Source organism: Ursus americanus, chromosome 23 (assembly GCF_024610735.1).
Source record: "Ursus americanus isolate L20-20 chromosome 23, mUrsAme1.1.p, whole genome shotgun sequence".
Lineage (NCBI taxonomy): Eukaryota > Metazoa > Chordata > Mammalia > Carnivora > Ursidae > Ursus > Ursus americanus.
The window spans coordinates 43,352,298-43,377,810 of NC_142149.1; the positions used below are offsets into that span (position 1 = coordinate 43,352,298).

The window sequence follows — 25,513 nt, forward strand, 5'->3', positions numbered from 1 at the left end:
AAAGCTGGGAGTCTGGGTGCCCACTCAGTGAATCCGAACTGGCTTAAAGCTATGCACTGAATAAAGTGCTCTGCACATCTTGCTTGTCATCTGGAATGGAAAGAAAACACTCTTCTTGAAAATGAACCTATTCGTAGGTTTGGGGGAAAAGAATGACAAGGATTTAAAGAATCCCAAGAAAAAGTATGAAGCATTGACTAGGAAGGAAGACAAATGCCTCTAGTAGTGTCCTCAGAAATCTCAGGATTTGAACTGTCAGAATGAGTCATACAGTGGTCATGTTCTATAAATGAAAAAGCAATCCCACTGGGTACTTACTATTCACACGGTGCAAGATTACTTCATGGGGGTGGAAGGGAACAGTCTATTGCCATTTGATAGCATCGTTTCAAAACGAAAACAAAACCATTGCATAAATCAGGGTAAGCAGCGTGCAATATTCCTCTCCTGTCCATCAGTTTTCCACAGGTTGATTTGCACTACCTGAGGGAAAGGAGGCAAAATACCCGTCCCTGCTGATACACTCAGGCATGGCTGCTACCACCTAAAATTGCCAATTCAGAAGTTAACACACGAGCCCTCCAGTTTCGTACCCTGAATATGGTAAATGAGACTAGAGATGTAGTTCAGTCTTAAGAAGATCACAGGTAACAGAATGCTTATATAAACTAGACTGCTTTGACATCTGTAAGAAAATTGTATAGATGACAATCGGAAAAAAAAAAAAAAAGAAAAAAAGAAAGATTGTTCCCATCTGTCAGCAAAACTGTTAGTTGAGCTATACTCAGCTGAAGTCCTCATCAGGATTCTGTTGATCCAGCAGACGGACATGTGTGAATGGGAAGTGACCTCGTTTGCCATTACACTCCCCTTCCCACTGACCACTCACATTAATCTTCGTAACCTTTACCAGCTCACCGACCTGCAGGAGGAGAATAAGGAAAGCACTTTATTTCCAGTTATGAATACAAACTGAAAAACTCCATTCTCTGGTTAGGCATACCCTGCCCACGTGATTGCTCTAGGGCTGACATTACAGAAATGGCTATTTGCTGCCTCCCAAGCCCCAGCCACCAGACTGATTACTTGTGGTTAGTGCAGGCAGAAGGAAGAAGGGATCTCAGCAGAGCAGAAAAACAGAGTACAGAAAATAGAAAGGATCCTAGAAAATGACACTTTTTTGGAAATTTTATTCATCTCTGGATGAGCAATCCCAACTAGAACGACCCAGTATTCCTTTCCTTGGTACCCACTACCCTTAGCTTCCTGCTTGCCCCACAGGCTGTGGCCTGGGGGAAGAGATCCCCTACCCTCACTGGCATACAATAGCTGCACAATCCCCCAACCACTCATGTACATGTATCACTTCTGCTACTGCTTGCAGAGCAGAAGGTAATCATGGAATGCAACTTCATTTGGTCCCAGAAAACGAAGTGTTCCTAGCACCTTCCTACCAAGGCAAGGCTTTTCCCACCTGGGCAGGTATAGGCTAAAACCCCAAATTCCATCAGCTCTCTGCAAAACCCCCACCTTCTTCATCAAACTCTATCTGGCAGGCTACTGCCTGCCAGCTCCCCACCCCTACCCCACCACCTACTAACAGATCTCGCTGCTCCCTCAATGCCACTTGGTACGTATTCATTAGCAATAAGGAGATATCACGTTTTTGCTTGTACATGAAGAGCTGTCCTTTGCAACATCAACTATAAAGTTTGGACAATCCATGGGGTGCCTGGGTGGCACAGCGGTTAAGCGCCTGCCTTCGGCTCAGGGCGTGATCCCGGCGTTATGGGATCGAGCCCCACATCAGGCTACTCTGCTGTGAGCCTGCTTCTTCCTCTCCCACTCTCCCTGCTTGTGTTCCCTCTCTCGGGGGCTATCTCTGTTAAATAAATAAATAAATAAAATCTTTAAAAAAAAAAAAAAAAAAAGAAAAGTTTGGACAATCCAGGATACACCTCTATTCTATAAAACTGAAGACAAAATCAGTCTGATGAATGGATTCATCTTATGGCAAAATATTGAACAATGGTGAGATAAGTGGTGAGACACTAAAGAACTTTATCCTTTGATTATCAACATCTGAGTTCTGAGGCTACAAGAGGTTTCTAAGTATAACTGTTCATTTGGTTTAAGTTAGTAACTACTATTTATTGAACTTTCACTAAGTACCATAAAGGATTTTTTTTTTTTTTTAAGTAGGCTCCATGCCCAACGTGTGGCTGGAACTCAAGAGATCAAGAGATGCATGCTCTGATTGAGCCAGTCAGACGCCCCTACTATACAGAATACTTTATATAAATTATTTTCTAGTCATTGTAATAACTTTGTAAGACAGGAATTTTTTCTTTAACAGATGAAAACAAAACGAGGTTCAGACCAATTGCAGATGTACCTGAGGTCACACAGCCATTAGCAGGGCTGGGATTTGAGCTCAGAAGTATCAGCTCCAAAGCCAAATTTACGTTCTTTCTACAATAGCAGGAACTTTCAAGTACTGGCCAAAGTCAACTCGAGTCTAGGACCAGGGCCTTTTGTAAAACGAGCTTGATCTCACTCACAGGAGAAACAGCTTGCTTACTGATCTGTCTACAATTTCCTAAAGAACTATCTGAAAACCAGAAAGGCCTAAGGTGGTTGTGGGGGTCAAAGGATGCTGAGAAAAGGAAGACAGAAACTAGAGAATATCTGACATAAAATGGATAAGATACAAGAGTGAGAAAAGGCAGCAGCTCAGTCTGCTGATGTGGTGAAGATTAAGGCTGACAGGGTAAGGGCAGAAGAGAGGATGACACTGCATGTCCATCCTTGCGAGCACATCCAGCCCCTACAGGCTGCTAGCACCAGGGTTCTTTATTATCGGCAATCTTCTTACTCAAAGTTCCTGACACCCAAGCAAGTCAACCGTGACAGGTCAGGATCCTCCTAGTCTGCTGGGGAGAGGGAGACTAGGACCTCGAAGTGAAAATTTCCGAGCTAGTAAAAACAATCTGGAAGTTCTTCTTATACCCCCAATTCTAGTTCTGACTTTATTTTTATTTTTTAAGTAAACTCTACACCCAATGTGGGGCTCAAACTCACAACTCCAAGGTCAAACGTCATGCTCTACCAACTTACTGGGCCAGCCAGGCACCCCATGAGTTCTGACTTTATCTTACCTGCCCCCACACCTTTTTTAAACTCTTACAGTGTTGCACCAGGAACAACATCCACTTGATATCTGACTATTATGTAGTGAATTTTCCTTGTTTCTGACCTGTCAACTATCCTTGACTGTCTCCCCACCCCCCTGCTAGAATTAATGTCACCATGCTGCCAGCCCCTTGCTATAAGGTCAATTATATCAAGTGCAGTACTTCTTTCCCTCATTTTAGTATTTATTTGTATTTTGTTTTTTAAAAAAAGATTTATGTTAATATTTATATTTTTATATATTTATCTGAGAGAGCCCAAAGGGGAGGGCCAGAGGGGGAGGGGGAGAATCCCAAGCACACTCCTTGCTGAGCACGGAGCACAAAGCAAGGCTCGATCTCACAACCCTGAGACCATGACCTCAGCTGAAGCCAAGAGTCAGACACTTAACCGAATGCGCCACCCAGGTGCCCCTGTACTTTCTGTTAAAACACTCAAGTCATGCTAAGTGCTATTCTGAAAGCTGGACCCAGAATCATAGAAGTCCCTAACATTAAGAAAGAGAATTGTTGGGGGATGTCTATGCTCATGTGCTCATGTCAAAAATCTAAATTGCTGGGGCGCCTGGGTGGCGCAGTCGTTAAGCGTCTGCCTTCGGCTCAGGGTATGATCCTGGCGTTCCGGGATCGAGCCCCACGTCAGGCTCCTCCGCTGGGAGCCTGCTTCTTCCTCTCCCACTCCCCCTGCTGTGTTCCCTCTCTCGCTGGCTGTCTCTCTGTCACATAAATAAATAAAATCTTAAAAAAAAAATAAATCTAAATTGCTACTCATGTTAGGGGACAAAGGGGCCAATTTAAGAAGCTGGTTTGACAGGACACCTGACTGGTTCAGTCAGTAGAGCATGTGACTCTTGATCTTGAGGTACTTGAGTTCAAGCCTCACATTGGGTGTAGAGCTTATTTGGGGGTGGGGGGGAAGCTAGTTTGACAGCATCCCAGATAACAACACCCCTAACAGCTGTCATATCTAAATTCATCATTTTACTGATATTAAAAACACACAAATGGGCCACAAGGGAACATTCTTGAGTGCTGGAAATGTTCTATACTTTCATCTGGGTGGTTATCCCATAGGCATATACACATGTAAACTCCAAGCTGTATACTCAGGATCAGTACTTTTTACCAAATGATTGATTTCATATCTAAAATGAAAAGATGGGGAACCTGGGTGGCTCAGTCGGGTAAGCGTCTGCCTTGGGTTCAGGTCATGATCCCAGGGTTCTGGGATCGAGTCCCCGCCTCAGGCTCCCTGCTTAGTGGGGAGTCTGCTTCTCCCTCTTGCTTTCTCTCAAATAAATAAATAAATAAATAATCTTTAAAATTTTTTCTAAAAGATGAAAAGAAAAATTTGTTATCTTTTACCCAGGTTTTCTAGGTGTTTTTTAGAAAATGGTCCTTCAGGGGGTGCCTGGGTGGCTCAGTCAGTTAAGTGTCCAACTCTTGATTTCAGATCAGGTCATGATCTCAGGGTTGTGGAACTGAGCCCCATCTGGGGCTCCACGCTCAGGGGGGAGTCAACTGGAGATTCTTTCCATCTCCCTCTGCCCCTCCCCCTGTTCACACTTGCACACATGCACACTCTTAAAATAAATAAATCTTAAAAAAAAAAAAGATGGTTTTTCAGGATATATCCTTAAGCCCACCATTCTACTTGATACCAAAATTGGGTATAGGTTTAAACACTTTTCTCTCAATGCTATACTGTCTTTATTCTTAAGCACTTAAAAGTGCTATCTCAAATTGTATCCTACAGAGCTCTAAGAAGTGCAGGGTAGGCTGAAATGCGGAATAGACCAGCCTCTTGCTGTTATCAGTCCCCACAGAACCATGCCAGGCTTCTCCACAAGCAGGACGGAACCTGCTGACCCACCTTCAGACTTTTCTTCTTTCCGAGCTCAAAGGGAGAAACAACAGGGATTCCTACATTGCAAGATGTCATTGGTGGGGAGGGGGTGATTATGGACAGATTAGACCTTAGGGTAACATCAGAGCCATCTCTAATGTACACAGTCTCTTGGTTCTACCCTACAGAGGACCAGGAAAGCCACACCATATTGTGAAATCCAAAATCTTTTTTTTTTTTTTTTTTTTTTTTACAGTTGATTAGGTTCTTGGCAGAGAGGCCCAAATATCAGGGGGTGAAAACAAAGGCTATGCCACAACTCTGACACGATTTTTTTTTTAATGATTCTGATTTTTAATGGATAAAAGAGTAAAGTTGTAAGCAGTCAACTGGGCTAATTAATTTACCCAAAGTGGCCTTACAATACAAATACTCTGAGGAAGACCTTATTAAAATTAAATAACCCTTTGTATCCTATGGAGTCTTTCTCCTGAAATAGTCAAAGCACATAGGGACTCCTGGGGCCAAGAAAAGACAAATTCCAAAGGCAACATGACTATCCTTAGATCACATGAGGCCCAAGTGCTTCCACAGTTTGGAAGAATAGATGGCTGTCAAGCCTGGCGGGTGTAGGTTGGGGAAGTGCAGGAGGAGACAGGGCAGTCTGAAAACACGGTGCTACATTCAGTGCCATTCTTTCTCCAAGTCAGAAACAAGGTGAGAATTCACACTCCTCCTCCTGGTAGGCAACAACTCAGTAACGCAGAATTCCCAAGGCCAGACTGGGGGGGGGGGGCGAAGAGGGACATATATGGGCTTGAAGCTTGGCAAACTATCTCGAGGATGAAGAAAGCAAAACGGAATATTTGCCCCAGAAATGCTATAATCTTAAGATAAAAACAAATGTACTGCAGTGAGTGTACCAGTAACTGTAGTTTTAACACTACTGATTTCAAAATTTAAGTTACAGGTGGAAAAGATCTTAATTTGCCTATCAATGAACAAGAAAGACCTTATAAAGGAGTTGAAGCACAAGGCAGTTAACCTTTCTTTTTATGAGGCAGATCTCACTACCACCTTGTAAAGAAGAGACGGTGAGGACTCTTTCACCGGGGTACTGCTATCTTGTCCAGTCAGTTTCTCAGCTTCCTGACCCTGTGTCACAGCCTGAGGAGCAAGTCTGCAAGTCAGTCATGGCATCATCTACAAAGAGGACTGAATGTCCGTACTTCAGGTTTTTCACTCCTTAGGAACTTGATGAGAACTGTCCCTGGCCCTGGGTGGTCCCCGACATAAATCACAATCTTGGTACATAGGTAATCAAATCTACAAATGATTCAGGAGCAAAAGATTACTCAACCCCTATTCACCAGTAAGTTCCGGTGACAGTGAGAACAAAATTGGAACCCAGATAGCATTAATTTTTGGTGTTAAACAGGAGACATCAGGGGTCTGTGTGACCGCCTCTGCTGGTGTAACCCCAGGTGACTACTTTTCTAGTTTCTGTCCCTACATCTAACAGTTGCCAGTGTTCCTTTGATCCTGACTTGCTGCAGGATTCCAGTGAGCTCAGGACAGGAAACACACACAAATTCATATAAACAGAGCCAGGGCAAAGTACATACAGAAATGGAATACAGAGGCCTTATCCTCAAACATTTTCAAACACACCAAGAACACACGTAGTAAACATTTCAAGATCTGGCTGAAGGAGAATAAAAGTTAAGAAAATGACAGCAATCTAAAACAAGGGTCAACAAACTGGCCCACGAGCCAAATCCAGCTTGCTGTTTGTTTTTGTAAACAGTTCTATTAGAACACAAGAAGCTCATTTGTTGTTTTGTCTATGGCTGTTTTGCTACAATGACAGTTGAGTGGCTGTGACAGAAACCGAATGGCCTGTGAAGTCCTTTACTGAAAGTTTGCAGATCCCTGATCTAAGGAATAGGTAATATTTAGAGTGCATCTACAGTCTTCCAAATCAATGGAAACAAATGAGAACAGTTCAGCTTTAATGACTCACTTGCCTCAGAGACAGGCTAAAATGGGTATGTGCTATATTGTATATTGGTACAAAGTGGCAGGTCTTTGAGATTTAACTGGTAGGCTTCCAGGTGAAGAGAAAAAGCATCCCAACAAGTCCTGGAAAAAGGTCTCACCCTAGTTCTAGTCTAAGTAAGAAAAGATCATCTCTAGCTCAACAGCTGATAATGCCTAAAACTAAGTCCCCTATCCCCTCGGTGCAAGCTGGGGAGGTATATATACTAGGTACATTTCTAGCTAAACATAAAAAAATTTTTAAAAACTAACACAATGAGAGTACACTGGGTGGCTCAGTTGTTAAGCATCTGCCCTCAGCTCAGGTCATGACCCCAGGGTCCTGGGATCGAGCCCCGCATCAGGCTCCCCGCAGCAGGGAGCGTGCTTCTCCCTCTCCCACTCCCCCTGCCTGTGTTCCCTCTCGCTGTGTCTCTGTCAAATAAATAAAGTCTAAAAAAATAAATAAAAACTAACCCAATGAACTTCTTGACCCAAGGTTCCCAACTGTACAGTGTCAGAGGCACTGCAGCAAATTCAGAGGATGCCATGAAATATTTAAAATTTTGAGGAAAACAGCAATACATGACATATATTATGCCACGTGAACTACTATCTCGAGGCAGTTGACAATTTCTACATAAGATTGCACGCATTCCTTTCAAAGATGTCATCTCTTTGCAAAGCTGGGTTTTGGCAGTTGCTAAGATAAAAAACAAGCACCTCACGAAATTAGTGTGGAACAAGAAATGAGGGTAGCAGTGTTCAATATAACGTTTGAGAAACTGTATGGTGTGTATGTACACATCTTATTACTTAACAGTAATTACAGTTATTGAAAATTAAAATATTTTCTTTCCATTATGTTTATTGTTTTTTTCAAGTGGGTACTAAGTTATTAGGATATAAATATTATTTCGTTTGAACCTATCTACCTAATCAATGCAACTGTTAACTATTTCTTTTGGCCTGGGACACTGTGCAATATTACTGAGACACTAAAGGTGTTATGAGTCAAGAAAGTTTGGAACCTCTGGACTGTACTCCTGTGTTGATAGCAAGTTCCCCAAAAATACAGATACCCAAACAAATGCTTAAAAATCATCTGGGAAGATACCAGAAGGCCTGCCTTTAATGTCTGAGAGGCTAGATCAGTTTACTTCCAAAGTCCTTTCCAACTGAGATTCCAAGAGCTGAAATAAAGGTAATGTCCAAGAAGGATGGAAAGGAGAGAAAAAGCAGATACCTGTTACAATGAACAATCCAGAAATCTACAGCTACAATTCCAGAAAAAGACAAATTGACACAGCAAGAACTTGCCACTCATGTTCTTATACTTTCCAATCTCATTTTTTTTTCTAACAAAGGGAAAATTGGGGTCTTCACTCCAAATTCCTATGCATAGGTCAAAGGGCCTCACCAACTTAGGTTTTACAGAGTTCCTCAAGAGGAGATATAGAGTTGATGCAGCCACTAACGCATATAATCAGGGACCTAAAGCACCTTACAACCTTAACCATCTGTGCCAAGGAACAGGTCCAAGCCTAAGAACACCTGAGAAGCTCCTTGATGACTCTAAAGTCTTATCATCTAAAGGCAAAAATGCCAGGTTGAATCAAGAATGTGAGTTATGTGATTAGTACATTTAAAAGTAATGTGATTGTTCTGGACAGTCTACAAAAGCATTAAAAAAATTTAACACCTGCAATTCACAAGATTCATCCTATTCCAGCTCCCAAGGTGTCATTAAACAAAAAATGAAAGGTGCTTCTGCACTATTCTAGTGTTACTTCCAGTCTCTTCTTCAAAACATTCAGCATATCTGCATGTTTAAAATCTTGGGAGCTCCAAAATGGAACAGATGGTATCTGATTTAGTTATACTCCCCCAGATATGACTGACTGACCCACAGAACTATAGTGGGCAAAGGAATACCCCTACTTGGGTTAGCTGGAATCAATCCCTACTTTCTACAGCCTTCATCCCTACTACAGAAATCTGGTGGGTAGGAAAAGAGGAAATATCTAATAACTTATTTTCTACTGGGGGACTGTGGTTACAGCGAATGTACCAACCAGAAAAATCTCATCTTTAAGATGAGGGCAGGTGGTTCTTGAATCCCTTTTTAGATTTTTTTAAGTGCAGAAATCCTTTCTTCAAAGAAAACCTTAGATCTGGATATGTAATACACTTAAAAACAGAGCTGCTTTGGTTGAAGCAAGAGAGGGACCCAGGGCCTTGCACCCTTGGCTTCCCCCTTTCCCTAGAAACACCGAGAAGCAGTCTGAAGACTGCTGCTCTAACACAGTATCTCTAGGGCCCTGCCCAATTCTAAAGTGCAACGGTTCTACTTTATCGATTTCAAGTTAATGTAAATTCCATTAAAATGTACCTACCTAGTCTACAGATCTCGATTTGCAGTGGGTCATATATAGCAATGAATGTTTGAACCAGAATGCTAAGGTCAGAACACCACAGCCTCCTACTCTTATCCCCTAGCCTCACATCAATAGGGACAAGGCATCAGCTTTTATGAAAACCCAGAAATGGAAAAGGAGAACTGTAGACAACTGTTTACTGTACAGTTGTACTGTACTGACAGCACAGCTGTCCCTGCATACAGTACAACTGAGGATATGCTGTCAGCGAAACCACACAAAACCTATATTGAGGGCAGTAGTACTGTTATAAAACAGTTAAGAATCACAGATTGAATGGGGTACGGTAGAAAAGGCACCATGGTAGATCTGGGTTCATCCTATCTCTACCTCCAAATAGTCTGAACAATCCAATCTGTCTAAACATCAGTTCTTTTTATATAATAAATAATCTAAGGTCCTTTCCTGCTCTAAAATTCTATGATGCGGGGCGCCTGGGTGGCACAGCGGTTAAGCGTCTGCCTTTGGCTCAGGGCGTGATCCCAGCGTTCTCGGATCGAGCCCCACATCAGGCTCCTCTGCTGGGAGCCTGCTTCTTCCTCTCCCACTCCCCCTGCTTGTGTTCCCTCTCTCACTGGCTGTCTCTATCTCTGTCAAATAAATAAATAAAAATCTAAAAAATAAATAAATAAAATTCTATGATGCAAAACTAACACCATGTTTTTAAGTACATGAGGTATTATGAAGCTATTACTTTGGGGTATTTGTTCTAACCTGAAAGAGGCCATCTTCAGCAATCAATATATGTACCTCAAAACCAGTATCTAACCAAAAAACAAAACTGACTGAAATTAGAAGCTATTTTCTACTTATTTATTTCGCAAAATTTATGATTCACAGCAGGGAGAGCAGCTCAAGAATTTCTGAGCACTGAAGTCTCTAATCAAGGCAGGCATCCTTAAAAACAATTCTCTTTAGGAAAGAAAATGCAGGGCAGCTGGGCAGCTCAGTCAGTTAAACGTCTGCCTTCGGCTCAGGTCGTGATCCCAGGGTCCTGAGATCGAGTCCTGCATTGGGCTCCCTAGTCCACAGGGAGCCTGCTTCTCCCTCTGCCTCTCATGAATAAATAGGGAGGAAGGAAGGAAGGAAATGCAGGGGCACCTGGCTGGCTCAGTTCGTACAGCATGTAACTTCTTGGTCTCAGGTTGGGTTGAATTCGAGCCCCATACTTAAAAACAATATATATATACATATATATATATATATACATATATAATTTTTAAGATTTTATTTATTTGACAGAGACAACGAGAGAGAGAACACAAGCAGGGGAAGCAGGAGAGGGAGAAGCAGGCTCCCTGCCAAGCAGGGAGCCCGACATGGGGCTCAATCCCAGGACCCTGGGATCATGACCCGAGCCGAAGGCAGACGCTTAACGACTGAGCCACCCAGGCCCCCCCTAAAAATAAAATCTTAGGGGTGTCTGGGTGGCTCAGTCGGTTAAGCATCTGACTTTGGCTCAGGTCATGATCTTGGGGTCCTGGCATCGAGCCCTGAGTTGGGCTCCCTGCTCATAAGGGAGTCTGCTTGTCGCCTTCCCTCTGTTCATGCTCTCTCTCTCTAGCTCTCAAATAAATACATTAAATAAATAAATAGTCTTAAAAAAAAAGGAGGTGGCACCTGGGTTGCTCAGTTGGTTGTATCCAACTCTTCATCTCAGCTCAGGTCTTGATCTCAGGGTCATGAGTTCAAGCCCCATGTTGAGCCTACTTAAAAATAAATTAAAAAAAAAAAAAAAAAAAAAGGAGGGACTCCTGGGTGCCTCCATCGGTTAAGCATTCAACTTTGATTTAGGCTCAGGTCATGATATGGGGTCCTAGGATCGAGCCCTGCATCAAGCTCGGGGCTCAGCAGAGTCTGCTTCTTTCCCTCTCCCCTCATGCTCGTGCGTGTGAGCTCTCTAATAAATAGATCAATCTCTGGGGCTCCTGGGTGGCTTAGTCAGTTAAGCGTCTGCCTTCAGCTCAGGTCATGATCCCAGCATCCTGGGATCAAGTCCCACATCAGGCACCCTGCTCAGCAGGGAGTCTGCTTCTCCCTCCCCATGCCCTTGTGCTCTCACACTCTCTCTCTCTTCCTCCCTCTCCAATAAATAAATAAAATCTTAAAAAAATAGATACATCTTTTAATAAAGGGAGGGAGGGAGGGAAGGGAAAGGAATGCAAACAGAAACAAAATAATGTGATAACTATTTTTTCCTGTTAGCTGGTTTGTTTCATGACTGCTATTTTTCATACTCCAGCCCAGTCCTCTTATAAACAAGGTCTGCAATAGATGTCAAGAGTCACATCTGCCATGTGCACAGCACCATGTTGGATGTTGACACCATCGGAACTTAAATGAAAACATGAGGCAAGAAACTTCTGTCTTCCTTATCCTCCAAACTCAAAGTGGGGGAAAAAATGGTGTGACCTATATATTTCATTTGACATCAAAACAGAGACACGATACTTGTCACAACATGATCTCAAAAAAGAAGCACTTTAAAAATACATTTTTCAGTCAAACCTCTAAGACTCAGCTAGCCCTCTTTGCATCCACTATCTAGAATGTAAAAGAAAAATTTCAAATCCAGTAATATCAGAGACTGGTTCAAATAAATCCTATTCTGTAGGCTAACACTTCTACTTAGGGAGAAGGCAGCTCTTACTCCCAGTGTCTGAACATGACCCAAAGGAAACAGCATTTGGAGATTTCAGTTTATAAGAACACACTTTTGCCGCTTCTCGGCTAGTCTGAGCTCACATAACTTCAGCCTCTACTTATAGAAGTTAGCTACTTATGGGCGCCTGGGTAGCGCAGTCGTTAAAGCATCTGCCTTCGGCTCAGGGCGTAATCCCAGCGTTCCGGGATTGAGTCCCACATCGGGCTCCTCCCCTGGGAGCCTGCTTCTTCCTCTCTCACTCCCCTGCTGTGTTCCCTCTCTCGCTGGCTGCTGGCTGTCTCTCTGTCACATAAATAAATAAAATCTTAAAAAAAAAAAAAGTTAGCTACTTACATTCAAGTTCTATCAGTAGGTTCTGAAAGATGGGATAGCATGCCACTTTTTTTTTTTTTTTTAAGATTTTATTTATTTATTTGACAGAGATAGAGACAGCCAGCGAGAGAGAGAACACAGGCAGGGGGAGTGGGAGAGGAAGAAAGCAGGCTCCCAGTGGAGGAGCCTGACGTGGGGCTCGATCCCAGGACTCCAGGATCACGCCCTGAACTGAAGGCACACGCCTAACGACTGAGCCACCCAGGCGCCCCAGCATGCCACCTTTGCACAAGCTTTTACACTGAACCACTAGCTCTGCAGAACTCAGAAAGAGAGGGAGGGAAGGAGGTAAGAGACAAAGCTATGAATGCTAAAGAGAGGAATAAAGGAATAGACACGATGCAATGGCTGGCCAGAGGAGATGGGCTACCAAGGATAACTATTCGCCAGTGAAAGGCAGGAATTTACTCCTCAGAACAAACTGTTTTCCTGCCTGTAAAATGCACCAAACAACAAAAACCAAGTAAACCTGCTGCTCCTAGAGTGTAGAGTTTTGGGTATGGATCGCTTCTCACCTTCTATGCTTTACTGTTCCTCCTAAATTCTTACGTTATGAACACAAGCAGTCAATGGAAAGAAACCCCATGCCCCCTAAAGTAAAAACATTATGTTTTTGTGGGAAAGTTCCATTTAAGTGCTTTGACAGAGCCCACCTTAGACAATGAAAAACAGAAAGAATCAGAGTAGAATGTAGATGAGAAAAAAATATTTTAGGTTAATTCCTGCAAATTCAGGTGGTGTTATTAAAGAAGTCAAAGTATGTTTAGTAGATCAATCAGAACATTCAGTTATATAATTTTAAGCTTACTCATTCCAAAATAGGTTTTCTACAAAAAAGAGAAAACCTAACATTAAATGCCAAAATCAGTACTTAACGGTTCGACATCTACAACATCACAATGCTGGTGTTTGTATTCAGCATTCCTACAAAGCTCTAAGAGGTCTGAAAGGGAGACCCTGTAGCAGATCTCTTCTTTCTACATTTTGCACATTATGTACCTCCAAAGCCAAGGCTGTCTTGTCGTAGGCATTAGGGACTCGCTTCTGGATTACCCTGGCATAAATGGGCCCATTCTGGAGGTTAGGGAGCGGAGTGTTGACGCTGGGTTGGGCATAGGGCCCAGGCTCCGGCCCACCCAGTGGCTGTGGGTGGGAACCCTCCTGGTTACCTCCAATCAGAGCCGATACTGAGGCGGAGGCAGGTCTATACTTCTCGACGTAAGGGACTGGAATCATCCCCCTCTTGCCTTCGCTGTCCTCTGCATTCCACCACTGCTCTTCAGGCTTATCCCGGATTCTCAGGATGTCTCCTTTCTTAAAGGGAAGATCTTCTTCATCATTCCCATTAAAGTCAAAGAGGGCTCGCACATACTCTGCCTCCTCCTGCCTGAGAATCACTCCACTACCCTGCCTAGATCTGGAAACTGGTTCTATCAACGTTGTAGTGTCCAAATAATGTATTTTGTAGAATTCCAGTAAAGCAGGCAATGAATCAAACTCTTGATCTCCTATTCGGAGTCTGGAGGGGCTCACCCCTGGAAAAAAAACAGAGCAGGCTATTATTTAAAGATGTATTACGAAGGAGATAAAATGCAGATTTTAAGCATTTCCTAAACACATTCGGTCAACACTTGATCAGAAAAAAAGTCTAGAAAAGATAGCCCCTCTCCTTACGGTAAACTGAAATCATGCTCTGTAGTTACAACGTACCCTAGAAAGATGCCCATCACCACCTGCAGCACTGACGGAACAGCAGGCCACAGCGACCAGGCCAGTTGGGGCATGCTTTCATACTGGATCAAAGACAAAGCAATATGGAGACTTTTTGTTCATTCTCCCAAAATGTTCTGTGCTATCCCATTTACAGAGTAGCATAAGGTTCAAGGTTTTGTTGCAATCTTCTTTTCAACCTCAGGGAATGTAGCAAACTCTCCTTTTTCTTAGGTCCCAGCAGCTTTTCCAAGAAGAGGTGGGGAGAACTTGCTATCTATCTACACCAGGCTCACACACTCCTCCTCTTCACATCTAGAATGTATAATTCCTAAGAAGAAAAAGGTTTCGTTTTTTTTTTTTAAGTGAACTCTATGCCCAATGTGGGGCTTAAACTCACAACCCTGAGATCAAGAGTCCCACGCTCTACCAACTAAGCCAGCCAGGCACCCCAAGACTATCTTTTTAAATCTAGGATTGCTGATCTCAATTTCATTTCTGACAGCCACCAAAACAAAAACCTTAATTAGGCAAAAGAACCAAGGACTCTAAAAAGAGAAACCAACAAGCTAACTGCTTAACAATCAATTACCAAGGTCTTCACTGAAATAAAACATGTAAACCATATTGTTCCCTCAGGTCAAGAAAAAAAGGTAAATAAGGATGCTTGAAAAAATAGTGTTAAAATTCTCAACCTCTGGGGACACCTGGCTGGCGCTGTTGGCAGAGCACGCAACGCTTGATTGCGGCGTTATGAGTTCCAGCCCCATGTTGGGTGCAGAAATACTTAAAATCTTGAAAAAATGAATAAAAATAGAAAAAAATAAAGTAATAAATACTAAATAAATTAAAATTCTCAACCTCTGATGAGACAGTAGGGTCCAAGAGAAAAGACATCAGGAATCCTTAAAATTCACATGATGCCAAGATGTGTATGGTCCTAGACACACAGAATACCTCAGAATGTATTCCCTCTCTATTTCAAGATTCTAGAGCTGAAGGATAATAAATTAACATATATCAGTTCAAATGAAAAAGTTTCTAGTGAGGAATATACCCTTTAACTTACACTCTGCTAAGCACCAAAATATCAAATCATCTTTCTTGGATTTTTTTACCTTTTGGTTTCCTGATAAATAAAGAACCCTATAGAAAACTGGTTTTTGCGGAACTTTTGTTTTGTTTTGTTTTTAATTAGCCTTAACCCACAGGTTTAAGCCTTAACCCACAACTCAGCATTCAGCTTTAACCTCCCAATTTTAATATATATATATAGTGTGTGTGTGTATACAAGTATGTCATAAATATATACAGTGTTTTACAGTTAGGGTACTATAAAGTTTTATATCTTGCCTTTTTTGCTTATGAGATAAAAAGATTTTATATAATAAAAAATTTCTCATCTCTTCAAGAACATAACTTTTAATAGCTATAAAGTATTCCTAACTTTTCACTAGTGAAAATGCTATTATGGAGCATTTTTGTTCTTATCTATTAATGAGCTTTTTTTTCTTAGTTCATTAGGATAAATTCTTTGAAATGCAACTGCTGGCTGCATCAAAGGGTAAGAAGATTAAGGTTTATGCTGCCAAATTGCCCTCCAAAAGTCTGTACAATTTTACACTCCCACCACTGGTTTATGAGTTCCCACTTCCCCCCTATCCAAAACAGCATTTAAAAAAATTATTACAAGGGATGCCTGGGTGGCTCAGTTGGTTAAGTGTCTGCCTTTGGCCCGGGTTATAATCCCAGGGTCCTGGGATCGAGTCCCACATCTGGCTCCTTGCTCAGTGGGGAGCCTGCTTCTCCCTCTACCTGCCGCTCCCTGTGCTTGTGCTCTGACAAATAAAATCTTAAAAAAAAAAAAACAAAAACAACAATTTGGGGTACCTGGGTGGTTCACTTGGTTAAGTGTATGCCTTTGGTTCAGGTCATGATCAGCGAGGAGTCTGCTGCTTCCTCTCAAATAACATTGACAGTTTATTTATTTTTAAGATTTTACGTATGTATTGGAGAGAGACAGTGACAGAGAGCATGAGCACGGAGGAGAGAGAAGCAAGCTCACCGCTGAGCAGGGAGCCTGATTCGGGACTCGATCCCAGGACTCTGGGATCATGAGCTGAGCCGAAGGCAGACACTTAACCAACGAAGCCACCAGGCGCCCCTCACTGACAATTTAATGAGAAATGATATCTCTTTTTAAATATCATTTTTGATTGTTTGGTGTTTTTCAAGTTTACTATTTGTACTTCTTTTGGGAAGGTTACTTGTTCAAGTCCTCTGTTAAGGGAAAATGGCCAATTTATTCTCTTCACTCCAATAACACTAAAACCATCTAAAAGCCATAGTGATAGGGGCACCTGGGTGGCTCAGTCAGTTAAGTGTCCGACTCTTGGTTTTGGCTCAGGTCATGATCTCATGGTTGTGGGATCGAGCCCCATGTCAGGGTCCGTGCTAAGCGTGGAGTCAGCTTGAGATTCTCTCCCTCTTTCTCTGCCCCCACACCCTGGCTTGCTTTCTCTCTTTCTCAAATAAATAAATATTCAAAAGCCAGTGATTAATATGGTAAAATAGGAATATTGCAGTAGCCTAGAAGTCTAAATTAATTTGCACTCTAAAAGAAATGAGACCCAATAATTTTGTTCAGTGTTAGAAATCACTTCTTCCAGGGGCGCCTGGGTGGCACAGCGGTTAAAGCGTCTGCCTTCGGCTCAGGGCGTGATCCCGGCGTTCCGGGATCGAGCCCCACATCAGGCTCCTCCTCTATGAGCCTGCTTCTTCCTCTCCCACTCCCCCTGCTTGTGTTCCCTCTCTCGCTGGCTGTCTCTATCTCTGTCAAATAAATAAATAAAATCTTTAAAAAAATTAAAATAAATAAATAAATAAATAAATAAAAAAGAAATCACTTCTTCCAGAATGACCAGAAAAAGTACATTTAAAATTCAGTGGTGGGGAGAAGTGAAAAGATAAACCTTGGACATTAACCAGAAGTCCTCAATACAGAATGAGTACTGATGAGTGCCTTCTCTTTTTACACAAATGAATGCATGACGAGACACCAAGACACAGTTTAAAGGACAGTTGCACATTTCTTATATCGCAAAAGTCCACCTGTGGAATTCATGGCTGTAAGCTAAAAGAAGTCAATAGCCCACACTCAGTAATGCTGGCTGGCTCTTCAACTCAAGATGCTGAAATAGACGCCCAGACCCAGGACTACAGAAGTGCCGCAAACACTCATCAGGCACCTGCAGGACACAACCCCAGTAGTTCCGAGTGCTGAACTGGAGAGAGAATTTTGGTTATGAATATACCAGAGCATGGCAGTGCTGTATTCTGGAGTTTCTCTTCACTCAAATGGATCACTGAAGGGGGATTGTTCCCATTCAAGTCTGGTGGGCAATGAGATACATGGTCACTCTATTACCACTAGGTTAATTCAGTGATCCTTCTGGCCTGCTGAACTATGCTAAGGACTACGTCAATGTGAACTCCAAGGAGACCTACTTAGCACTGCCTGGCCAAGAAAGCCTCCAGGGCAGAGTGGCAGGGAGGACCCTCACACCAGCAGAATACCCATGGCTTAGAAAATGGTCCTAATGACACCGAGGGTGGAAAGCTCCCTTGCTAGAGTTTACGCAACTACATGCCAAGGTGCAATAGCCAAAATGGTTTTCACTAGTTGCCTTTTTGGGACAGTGGTTGGCAAACAGTACTCAGTAAATGTTAGATACTATTCTTAATGAACAAAATTCTGAAGTGAGGGAAAGAAGTTAAATGAAAGTCTGTTCCCAGTTTTAAGAACCTCACAGCATAGCTGGGGATATAAAGGCATACACAGTGTGGTTGGTGAGCAAGGAATGAAGCAGGTCTTAGGAAGACTTAAAAAAAAAAAAAAAAAAAAAGGAAGACATTATTTCCCCCCCTGGCTTTCACTTCCAACTGGAGATGTATTCTTACAAAAACTAGTAGCAACAACGAATTGTGTTCTTAGATACAACAAAATCACCATAAAAGAACAGTTCTGTCCATCCCTGAACATTTCCAAGGCACTCTTTTCACTCTAAAAAGGAAGGTAACCACTCCCTGTCATCCATTGTTATGGTTCCTCCATTACTGTACTAGCTCAAATAAAATGCATTTTGGGGGGGGGGGAGATAGTTTAGAAGAACAAATGAGACCACAAAGCCAAGACCCTTAGAAAGATCACTGTGAAAATTATGAAAAGAAAAAATGGCAGCTCCTCTGTCATAAACATAAAGGTAGGAAGTTGGTTCAATTCATTTCTTGCTCAAATGGTGCGCGGTATTAAATGGACCCACAATGATTTCTCTCTTTTTGGCTTGGCTTGGCAATCCCAGCAGTTACAGAAATACAAGCAAAACACCAAGGAAAATCTTTGATATTCTTAACAACAACGATTTTATTTTTAAGTAACCTCTACACCCAACGCGGCACTCGAACTCACAACCCCAAGATCAAGAGTTGTATGCTCTACCCACTGAGTCAGCCAGGCCACCCTTTGATATCCTTTACCTATAAATTTTTTTCTATTCTACTGACACTATAATTCCACCAGAGGAGTGCCTGTTTCTGTGTACTGCTGAAGCAGTCAAATACATGGACCACCACGCTTCACTGATCCAAACTCCAGAAGGGAAGGGAGGAGAAAAGAACCTAAGTCTCAAATAAGCCCAAACCTCATCACAGCTATGTGTTCCGGCTCCTTTCCCTACCTCACCTCCTTCCAACCACAAACAGCCAAGGGCCGGAAACAGAAGGGCGGGAAAGGAAGGAGATATAGTCAGTCAGTCTAGAGAAGAGAACCAATGACCAGGTTCTCACTGCTGGAACTTGGAAAACCTCACTGACTTGTTCTACGTAAACCTGTGCTGGTATTCTGAACATGCAGTTATGAACAAACACATTCAGAAATCAAAATCAATGCAAGCAGTTACATTTCTTTTGGTTTCTGCACTGTTGAAACTCATTACTTCTAAGTATTTTAACCTTCAGGTAACAACAATTTTTACACCACCATTCCCTGAAGGTTTTATGAAGAACACCCAAGAGCTCCGTGGGCTAAAAACAGGCCAGGTCACCTCTGGCATGGGTACCATCATGGCAGCTCCATCATCAGCCTCTCCTTGATCTCAAAATACTTCCATTTTCCCTTCCTCTTTCTTTAATTCCCACTCCTTTCCTCCTCTTCTGCCTATGGTATTTATAGAAACTGCTTAAACACACCCCACCACCTGTCCAATACAAAGGGCTAAAAAGGCTGCTGACGTCCATCTGAGAAGGTCTCCTCAAGAAGTATCAAATATCTGGCCTCGTAAGCTAATAGAACTTTCTAAAAATGGTGGGTATCAACATGGTACTTCGCAGATTCAGACTGACTGGGTTTAATGAATTCTGGTTCTGCCATTTACTAGCTATACGAGCTGTTATTTAACTTCTCATGGTGCCAAACACCTATGTAATAAAGTTCCTAAAAGTTGCTGGTACATTACAGGTGCTTAATAAAAAGCAAATGCAGCTTAATACCCTGCCCAAACCTCTCAATTCCTTTAGAAATTTTCGATTAATCCCCAAATCCAAAGTCCACTGAACTGTTTCCCAGAGAAGATTCTACAGAATCTCAAGATGCTTCTCAAAATGTCTTGTGGTCTAATACCCGCTTCTCTTGGGAGGGTCTTAATTTCACATGAGCATAGTAAAAGGCTGAGAAATCCTGCAATAAATAAACCTACTTCCTTTTACCATGGCATCCTTTTTTTGTTGTAAACCTGTAAGTAACTCACTGAAGAACTTCTCCAGAACCACTGGATGGAGGGATACTCTAACTGATGAGTAAAACACGAGGACCAGATTTGAGAACTGCAAAGATGAGGTAAACAAGTCAAACACAGATGGCGGAGGTACAAAAAGGCGCAGTAGGTAATGAACAGTCCCACAAGATTTCTAGAGAGTGGCTCGGTCCAGCACCACCTTGAAGAGGCAGTGCAAACAGTAACTACCCTAACATCTGCCCCTCCCCGCCCCAAAATGAGGCAAGCTTTTATGCTTCCCTCGCCCACTAGAACAATAGGTAGAAGGCTCCGGGTTAAGCAGGTAACAACAGGTGCCATCATATTTCCATGTCTTGGACCCAAGGTCCTTTCACACTTCTGATGCACTCCATCACCCCCCACCCCGGCACTGACTCCCTTACACGTGCTATCTTACTGGTGCTTACCAACCCACACCATGCCTGCCTGTGAGCCTCTCAATGCTGAGAACAGTTTTCCATTTCGCTTCAACTCCTGCTCTCCCAACCTCACAGTCATGTTCGTAAGACTAATATAGCTAATGCTTATTAAGTACTTACTATATGCTAGCCCCATTCCTAAGCATTTAATATACTAAAACGCATTTAATCCTCACAACAACCCTATGAGGTCAGTATTATCATTTCCTCTCTTTTACAGATGGGGAAACTGAGGCAGAGGCAAGTCAAAGAATGTGACCAAAGTTATATAAGTAGTAAGTGGCAAGGAAGAATGATTTAAACCGAAGCTCCAGAGCTCACACTTGTTCAGTTTTGTCAATTGTCTACTGGCCAAGGTCTAGTAATACCCCACTGTCTGAAGAAACATGTGCATCAGTGATTGCAAAGCCTTCCCAAGAGGTCTATCTTGAAGTCCAACCTGACAGAGTACGGCCAGTAGACTTGACCCTGAGGCACAAACAGGGTGCTTCCAGACTATGGCAGCCTGTGGTAGCTGAACATCTAAATTAAAAATAGATTCATGAGAAAAGGTTAAAAATACCTGATCCATCCTACCCCATTCCTCTAAAAACTGTATCCAAGCCGTTCCATACAAAGTCTACCTACGTATTATGTCCACAAAATACGCTATAAAGTCCTAAGCAAAAAGCTCATTTTTCACGTTCAATTTGCCAAGTAAGAATTTTAAAAGCCTCATCATTGACTTTCAGATAACAGACATGTATTGTCCAAATACTAAAGCTAGTTTCTTCTTGTCATCCTTTCCTTTTGATATTTAAACAGAACTTAGGACCCCATGACAAAGACAAAAGTGCTGAATCTTCTATACGCACTGTTCGGATCTCAAAAGGAAAGAGAAAGAAGTACAGCGTAACAGTGTCAGCTCTCTGGTCAGAATTCCGAGGTTCAAAATCTGGCTCAGTCATTTACCAGCTGTGTGACCTTGGGCAAATTACTGAATCTCACTCAGTTTCCTCACCTATAAAATGAAAATATTTTAATAAATAGAGAGCATAGTACTTCTCACCAGATTGTTACAGGCAGAAAATGAGATAAGGCATAGAAAGTACTCAGCAAAGTACTTGGCATAGAATAACCAGTCAATAAATGTTAGCTATTAATATTCTACATGCTTTTCTAAAATTGAAGAAATTTCTCTGTGTAGTTTCAAAAGAAAAGGAGCTTGATGGGGGGAGGGGGAGAAAAAGATTAAGTAATCTGTATTATAGACAGCAACTCAATCAATTGCTCTATGTAGAAAATTGGCCACATTAACAGAAACAAGAATTACCACAATGCCTGTGAACTTTCCACACCCCATCCACAAACTTTGGCAATCTTCACCTTCTCTCTTGGGCCAAGGATCTGAACTCATATCTGTTATGAAAAGGTGGAGCTCAATATCAAGGTAAGCGCAGAGATATAAAGTCATTAAAAACAAGGTGTGGAGAAAGCTCAAAATAGCAAACTTGCCTGCTGCCATCTCCAAATTTTGCAAAACACATACACAAAAGGTTGAAAACTGGGGGGGGGGGGGGGGTGTTGAAAATTGAGTTTCAGTGACCGTTTGCCATCATATTACTATACTGGGATTCAAAACCCTAGATACCAAGAAGGTGGTAAAAAGTAGAATATACCTGGTTTAGGGCAAAGTTGTGTTACATCAATATTCCTGTCTCATGTTATGCTATTAAATCAACCAGACTGAGAAGACCCAGAATAATTTGTGGACTTAAAGATCCCATACTTTTTTTTTTTTTTAATTGGTATGTGTTAACAGCAAAGAGACTGACTATCCCATCTCCCCATTTCTGGCCAGAGCGAATTAATCTAAATTAGGACTATCCCAAAAGGGCAAGAGACTGGCCTGCAGCTAGCCTCAGCTGGTCAGAAGAAAACTGCTTCAACCTGAGAACAATGAGAAAGACTAAGACCCTTGGTGCTGTTGTTACACAGGTGATGGTAAGATGACAATGACCTCAGAATTACTCTGTACGTCACATATCTTAGGTACGAAGTGCAAAAATGTCCTTAACATTCTCCAAACAACTCTGAAGGCATAAGTAAGACAGTCACATCTCAGTGACCCTTGGTAAGAAAGACCTAGGTCACAGCCCCTGACATACAGCACTGACAATGTTTACGTTCAATGAAATTGGAAGTTCCATTCACTTTTTCAAGGAAGGGACTGTTTCCATTGGCTTATTTCCTGGGAAAAAAAAATCTGTCCTCCACAAAATACCTTGAAAACTAGAACCCCCTAATTGCAGAAAACCGTCTCTGGACGTTAAGATGTCTTGGACACCGTCAGCTGGACATCAACTTGTTCTGGGCTGATCACAGAGGGCTTACTTCTATCACCAAGGCACTTAGCTCACCACCTTCGTCCTCTGCGGGGGAAGAGGACAGTAAAAGTATTTTGGAAAAATGCCCAAGAAAGAAAAAAGCTGACCGGTTTCCTGAGGGTGTCTCCATCCCTCCGGGCTAGTATGTGGTGACTTCCTACCAAAGGCCAGCAGGGGAGAATAGCTCTCCAAACCAAACCCGGCTCTCTAACACTACAGGAAATGTTTCAAGCCTAAAAAGCCACTTGTAGGATTATCGAATTCATTCTGGGAACCCCTGCCAACTGATGCCCCCGCAGTGCCAACATCCCCCTCAGCTCTTTGTCCCCACGTTGCCCGGCCCTGCCCTTGTGCCTGGCCCGGGCGCGAGCCCCACCCTGGGGCCGAAGCAGTTCCCCTTCCCCTGGGCTGTCCTCCCAAGGCACACCCAGAGGCCTGGGTCAGCGGCTCCTCCTCCCCCCACACAGAGCCGCTCGTGGTGGGAACGAGCCCAGGCACCAGGCTACCCCCCTGCCATGGTCATTCCAGCCCTCTGCCCACGTCCCTCGTGGAGGTCAGCTCTCGAAGAGCAGCCGGCCAGGCGCGGGAGTTCCGCGGCCCTCACCCCGCCCGGGGCCTCCCGTCCCGTCCGTCCTCACCGGGCGGAGGCTGGGCGGGCGACGGTGGCACAGACGGGCGCGGGCCGCTGCTGTTGATGATGTAGTGGGAGACGCGCGAGTTCTCGGAGACGCTGAGCACATAGTCCCCGGGGCTGGTGCTCGAGTCCCGCACCAGAAACACCCCGTGCCGCTGGCCCTGCAACAGCGCCACCGCCTCCTGCCGGCTCAACCGCCCCCAGTACCAGCTACTCCGCTCCTCCGAGTCGAAGTTGCCCGCCATGGCCTCCTCCGCCGCCTACACGCTGGGCCGCCGCCGCCGCCGCCGCGCGCGCCCCTCCTGCCCCGGCGCCCGCCGCCCAGCGGACCGGCTCCGGTCTCAGCCTCACAGCAGTGCCCGAAATGGCGGCGGCGGCCGCGGGCCTTCCCCACCGGAAATGACGCGCACTTTGCCCCCGCGAGGATGCCGGGAAGGGGACCGCAACCCGCCATTGGGAGAAGGGCAAAGGACGCCTCGAGCGCGCACTGCGCACGCGTTCTCACGTGCGTCGCCGCCTGGCAGGGATCGGAACTGCAGGGGATGAAGAGGCGAAGTCTGGGGCGAGGGTTAGGGGCGAGGGCCGAGGTTTGTGTTTGCGCTTTTGGCCACGCGGCCCTTCGCTGGACCAGGCTTCAGGTTCCTGGTAGGCCCAGGATTTCTAGGCAGCGACTCCGACACGCAATTGGAGTACAAAAGATGGATGTGGCCCCAGGGCCTGAGCTCCTGGAGACGTAGGTCTTTTTCTGGTGGTTCCTCCTGCTTCGCGCTAGACTGGCTAAAGTTTTTTGTTTACATTGATTCATTCAGCAAACAGTTATTGACACCACATTTGCCCTGTGGGTGCAAAGGTGATCAAGGCTGGGCCCTGATCTCATAGAATTCACAGACCTGTGGGAGGAACCAGGAAACAATGACAAAGGAATGCCAAGTGCTATGATCAGGACCCAACAAGGGGCCATAGCAACACAGAGGGGCGCCTGAGTGGCTCAGTCGTTAAGCGTCTGCCTTCAGGCGTGATCCTGGAGTTCTGGGATCGAGCCCCACGTCAGGCTCTTCCGCTGGGAGCCTGCTTCTTTCTCTCCCACTCCCCCTGCTGTGTTCCCTCTCTCGCTGGCTGTCTCTCTCTGTTAAATAAATAAATAAAATCTTAAAAAAAAAAAAAAAAAAAAAGGAACACGGAGCAGGGCCCCCAATCCAGTCTATAAAGGGATTCAATATGAAGTGGCTTACCAGAGGAGGGGGCTTGAGCTGAATGTTGAGTGGCAAGTGGGGCAAGAGCATTTAAGACAAAGGGAGCTGAATGTGCCAAGCCATGTAGAATTATGGAGTTCTCTCCATTGAGTCTCTCAGGTCATTTGTCCAGGTTCTTCTAAAACCTAGTTGTGGCCGCGGGTATCCTCTATTCTCCACGCTATCGTAATCTCTAGCTCTGTATTCCATATCTATAGCTATATTCCTGTGAACAGCTTGCTCGTGGGTGCCCTGTAGTCTTGCTGCCCCAAGTGCATTGCACACATGTGCCAGTGTGTGCTTTCTAAATTACAACTCTAAGTCTGTTGCTACCCTGTGCACAACTTTTAACAGTTTCCAGATGTTAAAATTCCCAGTTTAGCTCACAGCATAAAATGGGGCCACAGTCTCTTCTTAGCCGCTCCTACATGAACCTTGTGTTTCTTCTTTCTGGAATACCCTTCTGGAATACCTTTCCAGATCTCAAACTCAAATGTCCCCTTTTTTGAGCAACCATCACTCCCTCTCTGTCTCCACAGCACTGTGTCTATATTATTTCTATTACAGTTCCTACCCATTCTACTGTAATCTTTCATTTACAGGTCTGGTCCCACGGCAGAGCTCCTCAAAGGCCAAGCATCTAGTGTAGGAGGCACCACATAAATGTTTTATGAGAACGGCTAACCTTTATTCAGGGAATACTACCTGCCAGGCATAGCGCTAACTGCCTTGATATGGATTTTTTTTTTTTAAAGATTTTATTTATTTATTT

General features: G+C 43.6%; 1 protein-coding gene across 1 annotated transcript; it reads right to left on the reverse strand.

Moving 5' to 3' along the window:
- Positions 1-715: 715 nt before the first annotated feature.
- On the reverse strand, positions 716-23,895 carry CRK (CRK proto-oncogene, adaptor protein). The gene is made up of 3 exons (XM_045773257.2): positions 23,514-23,895; positions 13,549-14,084; positions 716-922 (listed from the first exon to the last, which is right to left on the reverse strand). Exons 1-3 carry the CDS (start codon positions 23,752-23,754, stop codon positions 785-787), a joined length of 915 nt encoding a protein of 304 aa, XP_045629213.1. The 5' UTR covers positions 23,755-23,895; the 3' UTR covers positions 716-784.
- Between the last annotated feature and the right edge of the window lie 1,618 nt (positions 23,896-25,513).

Excerpts from the sequence above, each read along its gene's own strand:
- CRK (XM_045773257.2), bottom strand. The coding sequence starts at position 23,754 with ATGGCGGGCAACTTCGACTCGGAGGAGCGGAGTAGCTGGTACTGGGGG. Across the intron at positions 14,085-23,513 it reads GCCCGCCCAGCCTCCGCCCG|GGGTGAGCCCCTCCAGACTC; the intron begins GTGAGGACGGAC and ends TTTTTTTTCCAG. Across the intron at positions 923-13,548 it reads AGACAGCCTTGGCTTTGGAG|GTCGGTGAGCTGGTAAAGGT; the intron begins GTACATAATGTG and ends CTCCTCCTGCAG.